This window comes from Polypterus senegalus, chromosome 9, assembly GCF_016835505.1.
Source record: "Polypterus senegalus isolate Bchr_013 chromosome 9, ASM1683550v1, whole genome shotgun sequence".
In the NCBI taxonomy this organism is placed as follows: Eukaryota; Metazoa; Chordata; class Cladistia; order Polypteriformes; family Polypteridae; genus Polypterus; species Polypterus senegalus.
Window position 1 is genome coordinate 90,626,729 of NC_053162.1, and position 20,128 is coordinate 90,646,856.

Below are 20,128 nucleotides of genomic sequence, written 5' to 3' on the forward strand. Positions count from 1 at the left end.
TTAATGTGAAAAACCTCTGTCAAGATTAAAAAAATTCAAGATATTTTTTAGAATTATTCAGGCATGCATTTTTGCTTGGATGGAACTGTGAGAACTACTGTAACTAATATTTTTGAAGGGTGACAAATAAGAGCTCAAGAATTACATTCATTTTATCACATTCTGTAAAAGAGAGTTTATGATGTTTTGGAAGACTACTTCAAATATCAAATATGTGATAATTCAGAGGTATTTTTAAAGAATTCATCAATTTTAACAACATTAAATAGACACTTTGCCCATTGTGTGGGTTACACTGGGTATGTTCTGGTAATTTTTCCCTCTCTTAATTATAATGACTGTAGCCTAAATTAAAAAAAATGGATCCCAATGTGTGATATATGTAACATCATAATTAATAACTCATTATTTTCAATGTAAATTCCTTATCAACATAATAAAGTGTTATGCTCAAACATGTTTCTTAGAGTTCCAATATATCACACATATCAGATGTGAATACATAAAGAGGAACTTTTTTCAAATGCATTTCAATTTCTTTCCGACATTTTGGATAAAGTAAAGGTAACAAAACTCTGGAAAATAATTGTGTGGAGGGGATGAAATATCTCTTACCTTGAGTTTGAGCATTTTTCAGAACTTTCATTGTGCTCTGTTAAGTCATGGGTTTTGATAAATAAAAAGTAATCATTGTGATCTGATTTTCTTTTCAATAGCCTGATGGATACATACAGTTAGGTCCATAAATATTTGGACAGAGACACCCTTTTTTCTAATTTTGGTTCTGTACATCACCACAATGAATTTTAAATGAAACAACTCAGATGCAGTTGAAGTGCAGACTTTCAGCTTTAATTCAGTGGGTTGAACAAAAAGATTGCATAAAAATGTGAGGCAGCTAAAGCATTTTTTAACACAATCCCTTCATTTCAGGGGCTCAAAAGTAATTAGACGATTGACTCAAAGGCTGTTTCATGGGCAGGTGTGGGCAAGTCCGTCATCATGTCATTATCAATTAAGCAGATAAAAGGCCTGGAGTTGATTTGAGGTGTGGTGCTTGCATGTGGAAGATTTTGCTGTGAACAGACAACATGCAGTCAAAGGAGCTGTCCATGCTGGTGAAAGAAGCCATCCTTAAGCTGCGAAAACAGAAAAAACCCATCTGAGAAATTGCTACAATATTACGAGTTGCAAAATCTAGTTTGGTACATCCTAAGAAAGAAAACAAGCACTTGTGAACTCAGCAACGTAAAAAGACCTGGACGTCCACGGAATACAACCGGAAGACAACAGTAGTGGATGATCGCAGAATCATTTCCATGGTGAAGAGAAACCCCTTCACAACAGCCAACTAAGTGAACAACACTCCAGGGGGTAGACATATCGATATCCAAGTCTACCATAAAGAGAAGACTGCATGAAAGTAATACAGAGGGTGCACTGCAAGGTGCAAGCCACTCATAAGCCTCAAGAATAGAAAGGCTAAATTGGACTTTGCTAAAGAACATCTAAAAAAGCCAGCACAGTTCTGGAAAAACATTCTTTGGGCAGATGAAACCAAGATCAACCTCTACCATAACGATGGCAAGAAAAAAGTATGGAGAAGGCGTGGAAAAGCTCATTATCCAAAGCATACCACATCATCTGTAAAACATCGTGGAGGCAGTGTGATAGCTTGGGCGTGCATGGCTGACACTAGTGTTTATTGATAATGTGACACAGGACAGAAGCAGCCGAATGAATTCTGAGGTGTTCAGAGACATACTGTCTGCTCAAATCCAGCTAAATGCAGTCAAACTGACTGGGTGGCGTTTCATGATACAGATGGACAATGACCCAAAACATACAGCCAAAGCAACCCAGGAGTTTATTAAAGGAAAGAAGTGGAAAATTCTTGAATGGCCAAGTCAGTCACCTGATCTTAACCCAATTGAGAATGCATTTCACTTGTTGAAGACTAAACTTCGGACAGAAAGGCCCACAAAGAAACAGCAACTGAAAGCCGCTGCAGCAAAGGCCTGGCAGAGCATTAAAAAGGAGGAAACCCAGCATCTGGTGATGTCCATGACTTCAAGACTTCAGGCTGTCATTGCCAGCAAAGGGTTTTCAACGAAGTATTAGAAATTAACATTTTATTTCCAGTTATTTAATTTGTCCAATTACTTTTGAGCCCCTGCAATGAAGAGATTGTGTTAAAAAAATGCTTTAGTTGCCTCACTTTTTATGCAATCGTTTCGTTCACCCCACTGAATTAAAGCTGAAAGTCTGCAATTCAACTGCATCCAAGTTGTTTCATTTAAAATTCATTGTGGTAATGTACATAACCAAAATTAGAAAAAACTTGTCTCTGTCCAAATATTTATGGACCTAACTGTACATGCACTACAGCATAAACATGTAATGGTTATTTTTGTCACGCCTACCATGGTACTGCTTACCCAGCTTTCATTCACATACTGGTATATGTGGTGGAATTTTAGGTGATTGTATACACGTTAGTGTGCAGTGCTTCAAAAGTTTGCAAAGAGTGCATTTTCAATCAACAACTTTACTACAGCATTAATAGCAAAATACAGTAATGCCACATTACAAATAGTTACCTTACTTTTGCTACTAAAGCATTTAAAAAGTGTTATGTGATTTAGGTCCAAAATTATTTATGATTCTCTTTTTTTTCTGAAGACTGCTACAAACTCCATTTCTGAGGACCCAAGCAGCTGGACCAGGCCAAGGGGATACCTACATAACACCAGTCTGCAGCTGATAGGTGGTCATTTCCAGAGGGGGTACTAGATCGCACGTCTACCTGGGGGGTTGCCAACCAGGATCCCCAGCTATTTTGACAGGTGGCGGGTGCGGCATGTTCCCCACCCTGACCTTACAGAAATGTGAAAATGTCTTGCACAATTGTTTCATCTTCAGCCTTTACATATTAAAAAATCTTAAGGATGAAAATGGGGTTGAAGATTTGTATATCCAAAATAATATATTTTTTTTAAACTGACATGTTAAGTGTTTTTGATAAGAAACCATACATTTCATTCTCCATTGGAACAATCTTCATTTAGGTTATTCTATGGCAAACACTGTTTATGAAAATCAAGTATCATATTGCGGAAACGTAGGCAACCAATTCCAACCAATCGCTTCCCAGTGTAAAAACGTACCTCGTCCCTGTTAAAAACACTTTGCGCAACTGTACAATTGTTTAACATCACTGGTCAAATGCAGCGAAAAATCATTTTATAAAATTACCTTTAACAGTGTGTATCACACCAAAACAAAATTGTTTCCAATCACTCTTCAGATTTTAGCAGCACTTTTAAACAAGATAAAGTGAGGGTCAAAAATTGAGTCAAGGCTTGTTTTTGAACCTATACAGTTAGTACTGTAGATGCATTGTCCATCTTGTTTTAAACAGCATAGCACCACAGTGCCTATAAAGCTATACAATCTCCTGTATTTTTACATGTACATCACTTTGTGCTCAGAGATTGTAAAGTGTTCTTCATCAATGTTATGGTTTGCCCTACGTTGACCACGATGTTTGGGCCGTGGTGGGTGTTCGTTTTTAGATGAACTTGTCTGGACACGTCTCGTGTTGAAAGTTTCCATACATCGAAAACGGGACAAGGTACAATAGATTCATCACTGTCTGGATGAAGAATGTTGCAAATTATTGTTGTTTTTCCTCTAGCCTTTTATATATTACGCTTATTCTACTTGTTTCCGAAAGTCACTACTAATGCATAAAAAAGTGTGTGATGCGCATTAACTTTCGTTATATATACTTCTGCAATAATACCTTCTCAATTTCACTAAATTACATGTGAAACAAATACTGAGTTCAGGCAGCATTTTAGGGTAGTAGTACCTTTGAGGACTTGAAGTATTTTGTGCCGGCATGCAAACTCCAGGATCCATGCTTTCAGAAACGGCATCGCCCGGGCGCATTTTCTCATCTGCTGCGCCAGAGCAGTATTTCGGCGCTCCTTTCCGGCTTCGCACGTGTGCATTTTTTCACACATTTTACAAATGTAACAAATTTCTTATTGCTGTTAGCAGATGCTTCGCGCACTTTCTCCATGCAAACAAGTGACCAAGTTGTTTTCCTTAAAAAAAGTCTCCGTGCGTCCACACGTCACTGTTACGTCATCACGCACGGTTTGTCGCATTTTCTATCTCCTCCTCCTGATTCCGCCGCGGAAACGAAGACAGTTTCGTGAATATCTGTTATAATGCAGTCTCAAATCAGTTCATAGCCAAAAGGGAATACGCAATAAGAATACAAGGAGTTCACCTGAATGTAATTTACTGGACGAGTTTAATCAGTTAACCTCAAACCACAATGGGAACGGTTTGGAATATAAACTGAGCAAAGCCCAATGTGAAGTCTAGAGGCAATAATGGTAAAAATTCACTCATTGAGATTAAAAAATTAGTGCACGCAGAAGCTAAGATTAAATTTTTATGCCACGTTGGAGATATAATAGTCCACAAAGCGTCTAGCCATTTAACCACCCCACCATTCGGCCTGTTGATATATACTTGGAAATATGAAGGAAGGAGTTTTGATATTATGAAAATCCAACGTAACAAAGCTCTTAATAGAATAATGCAATTCTAGCCGGAGCACTTTTGAAAATACGACAAGTGAATGTTCACTATTCAGGAACAGTTATCCTGTCCAGGGTTGGCTCCTATCAGACACCAGGTGCTGATGTAATGTGTTTTGGCATTATCTACATTAAACTAGACTGAGATTAGGTGGAGTTGAAAACGGATGAATGTATAAGACAGAAAACTTTGAGATATTCGATTATTTTTTATTTCTAAAGTTTACACTAGCTGCAGGCAACTTGGTAATTTTATTTGAGCAAATCGGCGTCCCATTGCACAGCGAGGGGATTTTAGAGCCAGACGCCGCTTGAGGTTCATTAACGGTGCAACCTCGGTGTGGCCAAAGATAGACCGGCTCTGTTTAGCACCTTAGAATATATTTTACAAAAGCATCGTAAAGCAGGTTGTACAATGTTAATGGTTTTATGTCTCTGACTATGGATGGCCAGCGCATTGCTGGGCAAACTAATGCAAACATTAACACTCGCACACATCCATGCATCCAGCTTCTTCAATTAACCTAACATGCATTTATTTTGGGTATGGCAGGCAAAACGGAGTACCAGAGTAGTGACTTGATAGACATGGGAAAAACATGTAAACACCACATAGATTAAATCATGCCATCACTTAAACACAGGACTCTATAGCTACTGTGCCACCAATGTTTTTTTATGTAATTTTTGGTAATTGTTCACAAATAATCAAACATATTTCTTGAGAGTCATTCTTCTGGGTAAATCTTACTTTTAAATGGTACCAAATCAGTTGATGTCCTTCTGCTACAGGACAGTGACTAAAATATTTCAGAGATGCTCTTTATACTCCCACCCTGAAATTGCAGGTCTGTGTCAAAAAAAATGCAGTTGTGACAGCAATGATCAGTTGGTCTATAGCTTGAACAATACGATTATATTTGTATGTGTGTCACACACAAGACCATGTGCATGAGTGTACCATTTGATTGGTGCTCCATTCAATATCCATATTTTACACTGCAAACCTTGGATTAACATATGGGGACTGTACATTTACAGGTTTGCAGGATACTTTACTTAGGTTTATCTCAAACAGATCTCTTTTAACTCTTTGATTAGGCTGTTTTAATAACTTATTTTCATTTAAATGATATCAATGAAAAGTTTCAACTGTGTTGCTGAAAAGCAAGGCCTTCTAAAAACAATCAGAAATGTTGGATACCATGCCTGCTTGTCAGTGTTAGTCGGCTTCTCCTTACTGTTCATTTTAGAAAGATTTTTAAACTAATCTAATTTTTGAACAGAATTACACTGTACAGTTGGACATCTCTGCTAGGATATCAATATGTGGGTGCTATCCAATTTGTGGTTAAATATTCTGGTAAGCAACTACCACCCACTAGTAACCATAGATGGACTACCTTGGGATCATTGGGACTTTGGGAGCAAAAGCTGAAAACTACTTATGAACCAGAACACTGTTGAATGAAGTAGCCCAACTACTTGAGCTGAATGGCCACCTGAAATTAAGCTCTAGAACTAGAACTCAGGCCACTGTTAACAGAGTAATCCTTCAAATATAATTTGCTTAAAAAATCATAAATGTAATTTTTTCCTAAGGTATACCAAGTGCCACTTTTATTTGTTTGTTTTTTTTTTTTTGTTTTACAGGGTGCCAACAACTTAATGTCTTCTACAAATAGTGATATACAATAGCTGCTTTTTAGGATTTTAAGAAAAGGATCTTAAAAAAATAACCAAAAAATTTAACTATATAAAACTAATTAAACTTCCTAATCTGGAGCACAAGTACCAACTTTATTGTTTACCGTTCAAGACTATGACAGTGACACACATTTTTTAAAAGCAAATTTTAATTTGAAGGCATACATACTAGCCCCCAAAAAACTTGGGGCATATTTTCCTGTAATAGCTGCTGATTTGATATCCACACCAAGCACAGAAACATTACTGTGACCACAGATATGATCAAACCCAGTTGCTCAACCATGTGGATGAAATGATAATCAGAACTTGTTAAATTGCAAACCATCATTTCAACTGTGTGAAGAAAGTTGCATATTAGACAAAACTGTCCACCGTAACTTATGGTTTACCTAAATAGGCTTCATAAATTTTCTACCTGGGGCACTTTAAACATATGACAGTCTTGCCCTTTTTTAAGTCTATTTTTCCATTTATTTACTCTTTTTTAACCTACAATTTTAAAGGTTAAACCATAAAATAAGGTTCTATTTATAAAGGCAACCTAACAAAATTTCCCATTTTTAATACTTTATAAGACAAATGTACAACTTTCAAGCCACCAATAACATATTAATTATATTACATTTAAATGTGCTGAATTTTTCTGTTTTCAAACTAAACCCTGTACAATTTATGATTTCAACATATGAAACCTCATACATACTTGTGATTACATTACTAACATTAAACTACATGTTAGAACAAAAAAAAAAACAGTAAAAAATGTTGTCATTTACAGTATTATACTAGCAGTCATTTCAAGTGTACTAAAAGTTTTAACCAATAAGAGTACATATTATCATATTTGAAAATTAAAATATTTTTTAAAAAGTGTTAGCAAATCTGGGTTTATAAGACAAGTGTGATTTTAAATTGTGAGTTGTAAGCTACAGTAATAATAAACATTGAAAAATCCTGTTCAAAAGTGAGTTCGTAGTTTTGCTTTTTTTAAGAAATAAAATCAGAACCAGCAGTTTGAAAACTATCTTTTAATGTTAAAATATAAAGTGTACATTCCAAAAAAAACTCTAGAACTAATTCCACAGTGCTGAACCACAATATTTCAGTGAAGAGATTCTGCAACTATATTGAACCACAATTTAAAAAAAATGCATTATCCTTAAAACATGCTTTTGAACTAGATGTAATATGGTATATGAAATGCAGTAAGTCTGGATGGCTCTTTTATTTGGAACAAATACCTACAATAGTTAATGACAAAAAAGGCATTGCAAGAACTTGTTGTTTTTCTAAATGAATACAAGCTGACACTCCAAAAGTACGTATCTTCTAAATACAGCATTGCTTGGAATACAATAGTCAATATAGAATGAAACAGTTCTTTTTATTTTAGATGTTATTCCAAACAAGTTTAATTAAATTCACAGTAAATGAAATCACATCAAACACTGCTCTGTAAAAAAATCTGCATAAAGCAATGTTATAATCAGTTCTGAGTTCAAATAGACACTTAAAAACAAATTGCAATAATATTATAATGAAACTGAACCTATAACAATTCAAAAAAGTTGTAAAACTTCAGTTTCAGCTGAAAGGCAACACTGGTAAATCTAATGAATTACACACAAATGACTTTAAATAGATAGGTGCAACTGGCTCTCCAATGTAAGCCTAATAATCACACTTAAAACTTTTAATTGATTCTATAGGAAACTGCTACATCAGTATACTAACCAACAGTCAATAATATTTGTAAATAAGAAGTCTTTGTTTTTTTGAACTACTCAAATTACAAACCAGTTGTAATTAAAGGTAAAATAGATTCTTTTTAACTCTACATTCACTTTGGTCCTGTACCTCTGAGCTCCATGTTAAAAAACTGCTAAAAAAATTAAAGAACTTCAATATGTTATGCTTTAAGTGTTACACTTTTCTCAACATAGTAAATCCAACCAAGAATAAAACAACAGAACACACATTTTGTATAAAGCCTCCAGCATGTGCTTTTCATGTCCAGTATAAACAATACACTTTATTATTTATCTGCATAACAAATAAAATGGAAAATTCACCTTCCACGAACCTGACGCCTTTTGGCCTTAAACTTTTTTTCTGAACTCTTAGGTTTCACAGTGCATACACAGGCAGAGGTTCCAGCAATACATTTACGAAGGTCAGTTCCTCTAGTCCACTTTTTCTTCTCCAGATCATAAATTTGCACTACTTTAGAAAACACAGTGTTCTCCCAGCTGTACCCACCTAAGATGTAAATTTTATCAGCAAGCACGGCAACTCCTGACTCACTGTTGGCCTGAAATAATGGTGCCACTCGTGTCCATTGGTTGCACTGTGGGCTAAAACACTCTACATCCAAAATGTCAAATCTCTCCATGGTGTCCACACGATCATCACTGCCCCCAATGGCATAAATGTGTTCATTCAAAGTGCACATACTATGCCAGCCCCTTGCTGTGATCATAGGCCTTTTCTCCTCCCAGACATCAGTGCGAGGGTCATAACAAAGCATATTTTTCCTGTATGGTCCAATCTGATAGTCATGACCCCCAGAGATGTAAGCAAAATCTTTGAAGGTTGTACCTGCATGACCATAAGTGAACCTAGAATTGAAAATAAATAAATAAGTAAATAAATAAAGAAAAGAAAATCTCAGGCAGACTGACTTATGGGAAATAAATCTGCTCTTTTCAGCAAATGCTCTGCCCACATGAACACAAACATGTGATTTTGTTATTTTGTCTCTCTGACATCTGTAGACGTTAAAGGTGGCAGTTTGTATAAATTACCTTTCTATTTTACAGCGAAAAAATATTCCACAATTTTCCAGATGTTTACAGGACAGAGAATTCAGTTAAACTTAAAACAAACAAATGCCTAGTCCCTCTACTAGAAGAGCCCAGAGTATAACTCCTAACTTCTCCACTAGATGGCAACAATGCACAATTCGTTATGCAATTATTTTTTTCATTGTTACCTTGAACATTGTGTAATGAACAATTCTTTTTTTTTTTTTTTAACTAATGTAGCACTGTGGAAGGAAGAATAGTTTAGCAAGTTACCTTTAAAATAAAAAAGAAAACATAGAAACAAAGAAAACCGATTTTCTGCTCCTACGTTTCTACTACAAGGTTACAGGGAACCAAAGAGCTGACAGGCAGCATCTGTCACTCTGGATGAGAAAGATGTTCACTGCTATAAACATAAGTGCACACACACACAAACACACTCAGCTATATCAGGCCAATGCAAAGTCATTAATTATCCTAACTTGTACATTTTTTGCATGTGGAAGGAAACCTCTGCACCTTGAAATAACCCACACACATACTCTGACAAATGGTAAACTCCATGGTAATTGAACATTACTGTAGCTCCCTGGAGCTAAGAGGTTGTACCACTACCTACTATGTCACTATTTCTCCAAGAAATCAACACTTTATTAAATGGTAGTCTCTCTTTTTACCCAAAGCTTTACACCACAACTTATTGGAAGAAAAATTTTATTTAAAAAATGAGGATAGAGCCTTGTAATAGACTGGCACCACTTCCAGGTCTGTCTGGTGCTTGGAACACAGTGTTTCCAAGAAAAGCTCCATTCTGCAGTGATCCTCAACTGGATATAGTGGGTTTGAGGAAGTATGCTGGTAAAATTAGAATGGATAAATGTCTAAGTACTGATGAAATTTTTTTGTAGTATAAAATATGTATTTATAACTATTTAATATATCTGTCAGTCTGGTTATCATTGTACCTTGGGAGTCCTGCCACATATGACCAGCTATCCACATGTGGGCTGTATACCTCCACAGAGGAGAGGGCACCATTGTCATTCCGGCCCCCAACTGCAATAAGAATATTTGAAATAGTGCCCAGGTAGAAGTCCACTCTTCGTTGGTTCATTGGTGCACCCTGGTGAGAAGAACAAGTATTTATTAAGAGAAACAGGCAACTATTAATACTACTAATGATGTACTGTTAATATTTAGAACCCAACAAACAATGTATAATTTCTTTCCAACAGAAATCACAAATGTTCTGTAGCAGAACTAAAATGAGATACAAATACAGTGCATCTGGAAAGTATTCACAGTGCATCACTTTTTCCACATTTTGTTATGTTAAAGACTTATTCCAAAATGGATTAAATTCATTTTTTTCCTCAGAGTTCTACACACAACACCCCATAATGACAACGTGAAAAAAGTTTACTTGAGATTTTTGCAAATTTATTAAAAATAAAAAAATTGAGAAAGCACATGTACATAAGTATTCACAGCCTTTGCCATGAAGCTCAAAATTGAGCTCAGGTGCATCCCGTTTCCCCTGATCATCCTTGAGATGTTTCTGCAGCTTAATTGGAGTCCACCTGTGGTAAATTCAGTTGATTGGACATGATTTGTAAAGGCATACACCTGTCTATACAAGGTCCCACAGTTGACAGTTCGTGTCAGAGCACAAACCAAGCATGAAGTCAAAGGAATTGTCTGTAGACCTCCGAGACAGGATTGCCTCAAGGCACAAATCTGGGGAAGGTTACAGAAAAATTTCTGCTGCTTTGAAGGTCCCAATGAGCACAGTGGCCTCCATCATCCGTAAGTGGAAGAAGTTCGAAACCACAAGGACTCTTCCTAGAGCTAGCTGGCCATCTAAACTAAGCGATCTGGGGAGAAGGGCCTTAGTCAAGGAGGTGACCAAGAACCCGATGGTCACTCTGTCAGAGCTCCAGAGGTCATCTGTGGATAGAGGAGAACCTTCCAGAAGGATAACCGTCTCTGCAGCAATCCGCCAATCAGGCCTGTATGGTACAGTGGCCAGACGGAAGCCACTCCTTAGTAAAAGGCACATGGCAGCCCACCTGGAGTTTGCCAAAAGGCACCTGAAGGACTCTCAGACCATGAGAAAAAAAAAATTCTCTGGTCTGATGAGACAAAGATTGAACTCTTTGGTGTGAATGCCAGGCGCCACGTTTGGAGGAAACCAGGCACCGCTCATCACCAGGCTATACCATCCCTACAGTGAAGCATGGTGGTGGCAGCATCATGCTGTGGGGATGTTTTTCAGTGGCAGGAACTGGGAGACTAGTCAGGATAAAGGGAAAGATGACTGCAGCTATGTACAGAGACATCCTGGATAAAAACCTGCTCCAGAGCGCTCTTGACATCAAACTAGGGCGACGGTTCATCTTTCAGCAGGACAACGACCCTAAGCACACAGCCAAGATATCAAAGGAGTGGCTTCAGGACAACTCTGTAAATGTCTTTAAGTGGCCCAAGCAGAGCCCAGACTTGAATCCGATTGAACATCTCTGGAGAGATGCACCAACGCTTCCCATCCAACCTGATGGAGCTTGAGAGGTGCTGCAAAGAGGAATAGGTGAAAACTGGCCAAGGATAGGTGTGCCAAGATTGTGGAATCATATTCTAAAAGACTTGAGGCTGTAATTGCTGCCAAAGGTGCATCGACAAAGTATTGAGCAACGGCTGTGAATACTTATGTACATGTGCTTTCTCAATTTTTTTATTTTTATTAAATTTGCAAAAACCTCAAGTGAACTTTTTCACGTTGTCATTATGGGGTGTTGTGTGTAGAATTCCGAGGACAACAATGAATTTAATTCATTTTGGAATAAGGCTGTAACATAACAAAATGTGGAAAAAGTGATGCGCTGTGAATACTTTCCGGATGCACTGTACAATAAACCTTTTTGAACAAATTAATTATGATTTAAAATTTTGATCTGAAACTAAATTACCTTTATCCACTGGTTGCACCTTGGATCATAGCGATAAAGAAGATTAGATGCTGCATCTCCTCCATTGTCACGGGATGAGCTTCCTCCAGCAACAAATATAAATCCCCCCATAACAGTAACACAGTGATGACTCCGCCGTGCAGGAAGCTGGGTTTCAGAAGTCCAACAGCCTTCAGTAGGATCCAAGAAGCAAACATCATCACTGAGCTCCTCTCCACGATCTGACACTTCTCCACCAACAAACAACAGCCTTTCAGGATCACCTCGAAGGGCTGAGCGGTGGTTCTGCAACAAAGGTTGCTGCATGAGTTGGTTATGGTAGTGCAAGGCCTCCTCAATCAAAGACTCACAATTTGCTTCTCTTGGGAGAAGAGAGCAGACAGCTGGCTTTACCCTGTCCAGTAGATCTGCCTTTGGAATAAGGGGAAAATGAATATTTGATAACACTTGTCGTGCATTCGATTCCCTTTCTGGGCTCTGGGTCAACCATTGTAGAGCAGCTTGAAGAAGATTATGTTCACAGTCATGCTGCACCTTGTTACTAGCCAAGTAAAAGCAAAGTTTCTGCACCCGAATATTCTGTAAAAAGTCCGGGGTGAAGGAGAGAGTTCCAAAATTGTGGAGGATGAAGGAATCAATGAAAGAATCCAGGCGGTCCAGGCTATAGATAAAGGCCAGCTCTTGCAGATACAAATAGTTCTCCTCACTTACTTCATTTTCCAAATACTCACAGCAAAAGTCTACTACTTGCCAAATCTGCAAAAGGTGGGCAGTCTCTAACACATAGTCAATATTGCCTCCATCTAGAGGGAGCTCACTACTATACAAAAAGTCAATGACTGCCTTCAGGCCAATATAGGAAGCCCCCACTAGTTCCACTTCTAGTTGTCGAGCTTCCCGCATACCAATGGTAAACATGGATTTGAAATAGTCACTATAAACGGCTAGCAGATTGCGGTGGGCTGGAACATGTTGCTCATCTGCCACCAAGATGATGTCGCAGAACAGTCCTTTCTGTCTTTGTTCATTAAGCCCCTGCAGCACTGCACTTGGATGCTCTGTCAGTCGATAGACCTAATTAAATTTAACCATGAGTTTATTATTATAAGATGACCTTAGATATTAAGCACTAATCCAAAAAAAAAAAGGAAAATCCCAAAAAAATGCCAAAATAAAAACTTAAATTATTGTCATTAATGACAACAACAATCCTCTATGATACATGCTGCATTATACAAAAATAAAAAACTATAGTTTGCTATCATGACATCTAATTTGCCAGTATTTGTGAAACATATTGCAAATTAGTGTAATAGGCACCAAATATTATAAGAGATTCGGTTATTTATTTATTTATTTTTTTAGCTAAACCTTTTAAATAAAATCAACCAACCTTCGATGATTCACTGATTCGGTGAGGACGAGAAACACGTGATGGCCTAGTTCCATCCATTGATAACTGTAACAAAATACCTGGCATGATATGGGGAGGAAAAAAATAAATACAGCAGGATTCAGCAACAGTTATATATGCTTGTCAAATCTATAAGCAGAGATTGACATGTGCAATTTGTGGGAAGATTATACTCCTCAATGGCATAATACATAAACATTAACGCTTTAAACAAAGTGTGAAACACTACTCCATATACAACATAAAGTAATAAAAGATTGCCATAAAACAAACATGAAAAAGAATGCATTTCTAATTATTACAAGCACTGCTGAATGCATCTGTAACTGTATGTTGCAGCTCCACACAATCATGTGTGCTTCATGAAGAAGGAAGTAAAATTCATTCTAACCAAGTTCTCTGCCAGCAACTCAATTGTATCCAATACTGCAAGCATACTATTTCTGGCTCTTAAAGACAGAGGGATATAGCCTAATACTACATTTTATTTTTCTTTGGTAAATCTTTTGATTAAATAATTACACTTAAAGTGACCATATTCCCGATACGTTTTTGGGGGGCTTAATCAATAACAGGTTCAATTATGGGGATAGTTTGTCAAACGTTCGATACTTTTTCATTAAATAATCACGCTATTTGTACAGTCAGTAGCGTGCCTGTTTCCATTTTCCCTACCATTTATTTTCCGTATCTATTGTTTACTTACACGTTATATTTCATTTTCCTCTACAATGCTACGGCGCTCGTTAAGAGACTAACGGAGCATGTCTCAACGGTACAACAATCAAAACTGTAAGAGCATGAGTTCTATCCTAGCTCAAGATGCATCTTTGTACAATTATGTTAGTGACAAACCCGTTTACAGCTAATATCAATTAAAAACATCCGTTACCAGTTCAGGTGCGTTTTTTATTTGACTCATAGCAAGTTATACGGGATGCTTTCCGTGTACTAGTTTCGGGGCATTTGCCCATTCCGATGCCGCAGCCATGATCTCATCCAGGAAGTATTTCCTTGATTGACGTAGGAATGTTCCAATCATTTTGATTTGCCGGATATTGGGCGGAGGAAACGCGCCCTCCTGCATTTACTCCACTCTTACGATAGGAGTCAGTGATGATCTACTGATGATATTAGTAACGATAGTCTGGACAGAGATAGCAGGTATGATGCAGTCTTAACGGGAAAGACATTTAATTCTTATTTTATTTTTTGTCTAATGGAAATTGCATACTGTTGAAATTTACATATGTTACGCGTACTGTTTAAGTGTTTAAAGACGGCAACAACGGCCTGCTCTTTATAAAAGCGTTAAAGCACCGTGGATAAAACTGATGATGACTAAGCAGTGGCGTCTGGACTCAATTATACGTATGCAAATGTTGACCACACCAAAAAATGTAGACTTACACTTTAAAGATTACTGTTAATTTTTTTTTTATGTTATGCGTAGCTTATAGTTGCAAGGAAAGACCAGTATATGTTAATTTAGGACCAGTGCATCTAGGGTTTAAAGATTCAGTTTTAATTCCGAGGATTTTTCGAGCTTATCCTGTTTATCTTGAAACAAACTGTCGTTTGATAAAGTTTTTTTCTTTATTTTTGCCAACGATTGTATATCAAATTAATATATAGTACGTTATGACGCTATAATAAGCATGTTCTAATGACGATGCATTTAACAGTATCCTGCTCTGGCACACCATAAAAATATAAGCAATCTAAAAAATATTTTTAGCACCTTATAATAAATAAAATATCCTGGAATGTACGATGCACTACTCAATCAATTAACATTTTTAAAAATGTATTATATAGTTAAGACCTTATTTATGATGCCCTTTTTTTTACAATACAACACAGAGTAAAGCACATTCATAACATTTAAGAACAGGTTTGATAAGTTCACTTCCTCCATCCGTTAATCTTTTATTCCGGCAACCTCGTTGAGGGTCACAGGGAGTAGGTGACTAACCTTGGCATAATTTGAGGTAAGGCACTACCCAGCACAGTAGAGTCCTGGGCTTCGTTACTAAATATGTGGAGAGCACACCTTCCATTTTTGCATGGGTTTTTCTTGGGGTACTTATGTTTCGCCCTACATCCTAAACATGTGCATCTTGGGTGAAATAATAACTCTAAAATAAGTCTGGCCCCATGTAAGTGAGTGTGACAACATGCATGAGTGTAGCTTCTGTTGGTCTAGCATTGCATCCAATGTTGATTGTTCTCAAGTGCCCAGCGCTGCTTGTATAATAAGAACAGGCACCCCACAACCTTAAACTGAATAAGGTCAAAATACAAATATTAGTTAAAGTTAATTCAGACATTCTCTTCTTGGACTCTTGTTAGTAATCAATCTATTTGTTTATTCAGAATGGAATTTCTGACACAGTTTAAATTACATGTTTTATTAATCATCTTGTTTCAGCTTTTACAACTCCCATCAAGTTACCTTATTCTACAAAATACATTAAGCCATGTATTCTTTTTATTTGTTTTTATTGTAATTCATGAATTAAGAATTTTTATCTATTTTTAATGTACCAATTGACATTGTGCAGATAGAGATGCATATTACATTTTCTAAATTTCATTATCATGTAGCTATTTGGAAAGAAATACTAGACAAAATTAGGTTGACTGATTCTCAGCCATTTTGAAAACAATTCTTTTTCTTCAATTCATTTTTAAAAAGTATGGCATTGCTGGGTGCTGCAGAGCTAACAAACTAAACATAGATTGAGGAATAGAATTAACCAACAATATGAATCTATGATAGCAAAATAAAATAATTTATAGTGTTCATATGCGTTTTTAATTTCAGAGTTTGTAATCCACAGAATTACTAATTTAATACATTCATTTTCCATACACACCTTATTCTGGTACAGATTTTTGGGGCTCCATAATATTATGCAGTAGAAATTATGTTCACATTGAGATCTCTCATATAATATTCATTTAGACAGAGTGAATGATAAAAGTAGGAGTTGGTAACTAAAATAACTGTCAGCGCAACTAAGGTGTCAGGACCATGTTTTCAAACTTTTAGTAAGAAGCTGTAAGCAGTGGTTCCCAATCTTATTTTAATGGGAATTGTGTGACTGATTTTTTTTTCATTCAGAAAGAGTCTAAATGAAAGGTCAGCTTGTGTCACTTTATTAAGCATATAACTTACTACAGTTCTAAATCTGTAGAGTCAGAAATAATAAACCATTTGTGTTGGTATAAGACATTTAGCAACAATCTTGCCCCATTACTTTTAGATAAAGCAGGATGTTTACTTCAATTTTTGTCTTTTACTTTGTTCTAAATGAATGCAATTGAGTGATGAAAGCTATAAATATGCAAGTCTGCAGAGGAACCGAAGACTTTCATCAATGCAAAATCAATAAAAAATTCTTAATTTGGAAGAATACATTTGTACTGACATATAAAATGGGTAATTCTTATGAATGTTTGAGTCTACATGCTTTAGAGTCTTTGAAATAAAAAAAGAGAGTCAATTAAAATGAGAACTCCTTTACTAGTTCAAAATTCTATACAACCACCCATTTATAGTGTATGTCTCTGTCCATCTATTCAACCATCCATTTATTTCCAGATATTATTTTGAAATTTCAAAATTACAGGTATTTGGACCTTTTTCTAACAGGGGTTTTCAGACAGGGTCCTGATCGAGGTGGGTAAACAATGCATCTCTGGGAACACTCACACACACCCACACTCTCCTACACTAGACTATTAAAGACTAACAAGTCTACCTAACCTGGATGTCCTTGGTATGTGAAAGAAAAATCAGAGTGCAAGGAGGAAACACATGCAGGCAGTGACCAAGTTGGGATTCAAACTAGGATCTTGGATTTATGAAGCAACATTAAACACTAAGTTGCAATTTCAAGGTCTTTGAGAAATCATTTGTAAAAAATCAGATGTACACAGAGGAGCCCCACTAGACAGAGTTTGAGAATACCACATACATTTAATTAATGTGTCATAAAGGTTATAAAAATAAATACAAAAAAATTGTAAGAAGCATCAGGTAATATATGATAACTGTTTAATTTGGCATTGGGTGGCTCACGCCAATGTGCATTCCTCTATGGTTGGTCCTCGAGTGGTGTCATGCTGGATTTAAAACAAGCTTTTAAGACCTGGAACCGGAAGGGGTAGGGCTAGAGGTAGAATCTGGGGTGAGTTCACAGTTCTTCTAGATCATTGTCTTTTTGTTTAAAGATGAAAGACGAAAACAACAATGTCACTGTGGCACATTTAAATACTTGCCTGTGCACACCTCAGACCATTCCCCATAAAAAAAACATTAAACCTATGTGAATAAAAGGTTTAATAAAAATATTATAATAAGCATATGTTTGCATGTTGTTTGGCCTACTAGTTAGGAGGCTGGGATTTAAATCGAAACACTGCCAATTCTGTCCAAACATTTGATTCTCCGTTCAGTACTGAACCAGTCACATAACCAAGCAGTTCACCACTTGTACAAATATATGTTGGAATAGCCTTCCTTTGAAACCCCTTTTGAAGGCACTCAAAGCCTAAATGTGCCTGAGAATGATAGTACTCAGTCAATGCTCCAGAGAGTCTTGTGTATTCCCTGTCAGTTTGATTTTTCTACAAAATGACCCTGTGTTACGATAAAGCGGGTTGGACAATGACATGACAAATCAAGATTTTTGTTTTTCCTTTTTTAAGTGTTTTCTAAAATCCGCTAGTGGCACCCTAAACATGCTGCATGTTGAATAGCTCATCCAAGTAACAATCTCAGTTAACATATAAATCAATCTCATAACATATAAATCCATGTGTTTTTTTTATTTTTTATTATAAGTTTCTTATTTATTAAGATCTTGTGGGTATGTTATTTTTTTTTTCCTTAAGTGCAAACTGAAATTGTTTGCAGTATACACTACTTTAGTCCCAAAACACTACCGGCTGCCTCTCGTTTTCTAACTCTCAGGTGCTCTGATCTATTGCTTTTTCAGAACACCCAGTAACAGGACCTTCTGCCCCTTGTTTCTACTCTTCCTCCTTTATTGGCATAATATAGTGTGCATTGTCAGTACTAGTACATACTTACCCCTCTCTCCTTTTGTGTTTTGCTAGACCTTCCAGCTGCCATGTGTCACAATCTGCATTTCCACCCAACATAATATGTTAACAATTTAAATTTAAACTAATTCTGTAAGTTGCTTTGAGTTAAGGTGTCTAGCAAATAAGCAGTAAACGTAATAATATATCCATCCATCAATGTTCTGAATGGGGCATAGGAAACTTAAGCCTGCCCAAGCAGCATCATGTATAGAAGGGGAACAAACCATAGAAGGTGTACTAGTATAATAATATAAATTTATTCTGTACTTCACATGAAAACATTGTAAAGATTAATTAAGTTAAATTAGCAGTAATTTCAAATTAGGTAAACAGTGATGATCACCCTTAGCAATTGGGGAGAGACAGCATACGATTTCATGACAGGCAGTCCATTAAACAGAAATAGCCTGGCCCTCGTTTCAACCAAGGATTGTGTAATAATAAATGTGCTGCACGTCTGTATTCAGTAATTGGCACTGTCCAGCTTTAAAGAGCGATACCAGTAACAACAGACAGAATAAAAGTTCTGCAGTAAAGTTATCTTAGAGGTACATTCAATCATCATGTGGACTTTTGTTTGTTTTTTTTAACTTGCAACATAGCATTGACTTAATACACGAAAGAGTCGGTGTGTATGTCAATTTTAACTGCAGTGGACAGAGGTCCAATTTAGAAATGGTCCCTGACTTTACCCCAGTGGATAGTATTCTGTTTCCCATATTATTCTAATATAAAAAGAAAATTTAATAAATGGATTGGTAAATAGGCATGCATATGTCTAGACTCAAACAGTGTACTACACATATAATAATTTCGTTAAATACTTTTTTTGGGCAGTGCAGTAGATTAGAGGTTAGTGTTACTACTTCATTTATTATATATTATGTATTCTAGGTTTTAAGTCTGTGCCTAGTTGTTGTTTGTGAGAAGTCTGCATGTATTTCTGGTTTCTAGGTGAATTTTGTTTTGTGTACTGTGGCTTTCCACTTAAATCTCCAAACTTTGGAGTTCAAAGTAATCCCCTGAAATCGCCCTGTACATAGTTAGTTTGTTTCTGCCTTGTGCTAGCATTACTGGGATAGAATCTACACTCTGAACTGCATTAAGTGGGTTGGATAGTGTTATTTTTATATGCCACAGCCACACATCAATTCAGTGTACAATCTCTGAGCATTCACATTTACAATGTGAATCATCCGTTTTCTAACCACTTATTTAAATATAAGATTCTAGGGAAATTGGAGGTTACCTCAGTAATACCTGGTGCAAGGCAAGAAACAGCCCTGGACATTGAGCCAGTCTATCACGTTATATACAAAAATAAACTGAATTGAATTGAATACACTTATGCTGACACTCACTCATTCTGTACCAGTTTAGATTCACAATTTAACCATACATACACAGCTTTTTGTTAAACATGGAACTACCAAACAATACTTCCACAAAAAAATATTACGTATATTATTTCAGAAAGTATTCAGACCCTTTCATTTTTTGACG

The 20,128-nt window shown here is 36.5% G+C and overlaps 2 protein-coding genes across 4 annotated transcripts in view; both read right to left on the minus strand.

The window, feature by feature from the left end:
- Positions 1-4,116, minus strand: part of LOC120535546 — a 46,616-nt gene extending 42,500 nt beyond the window's left edge. For 2 of the 3 annotated variants that reach the window (XM_039763466.1, XM_039763465.1), the window contains exon 1: positions 3,875-4,116. In XM_039763466.1, coding sequence (XP_039619400.1) covers positions 3,875-4,028 — 154 coding nt within the window. In that variant the 5' untranslated portion in view covers positions 4,029-4,116. Of the gene's footprint in view, positions 1-615; positions 681-3,874 lie in introns of those variants that run through there. The other variant, XM_039763467.1, reaches the window with a different exon arrangement.
- Positions 4,117-7,339: 3,223 nt separating this feature from the next.
- klhl36 (kelch-like family member 36) lies at positions 7,340-14,517 on the minus strand. The gene is made up of 5 exons (XM_039763468.1): positions 14,403-14,517; positions 13,490-13,569; positions 12,097-13,170; positions 10,096-10,253; positions 7,340-8,944 (listed from the first exon to the last, which is right to left on the minus strand). Exons 2-5 carry the CDS (start codon positions 13,547-13,549, stop codon positions 8,395-8,397), a joined length of 1,842 nt encoding a protein of 613 aa, XP_039619402.1. The 5' UTR covers positions 13,550-13,569; positions 14,403-14,517; the 3' UTR covers positions 7,340-8,394.
- Positions 14,518-20,128: the final 5,611 nt, after the last annotated feature.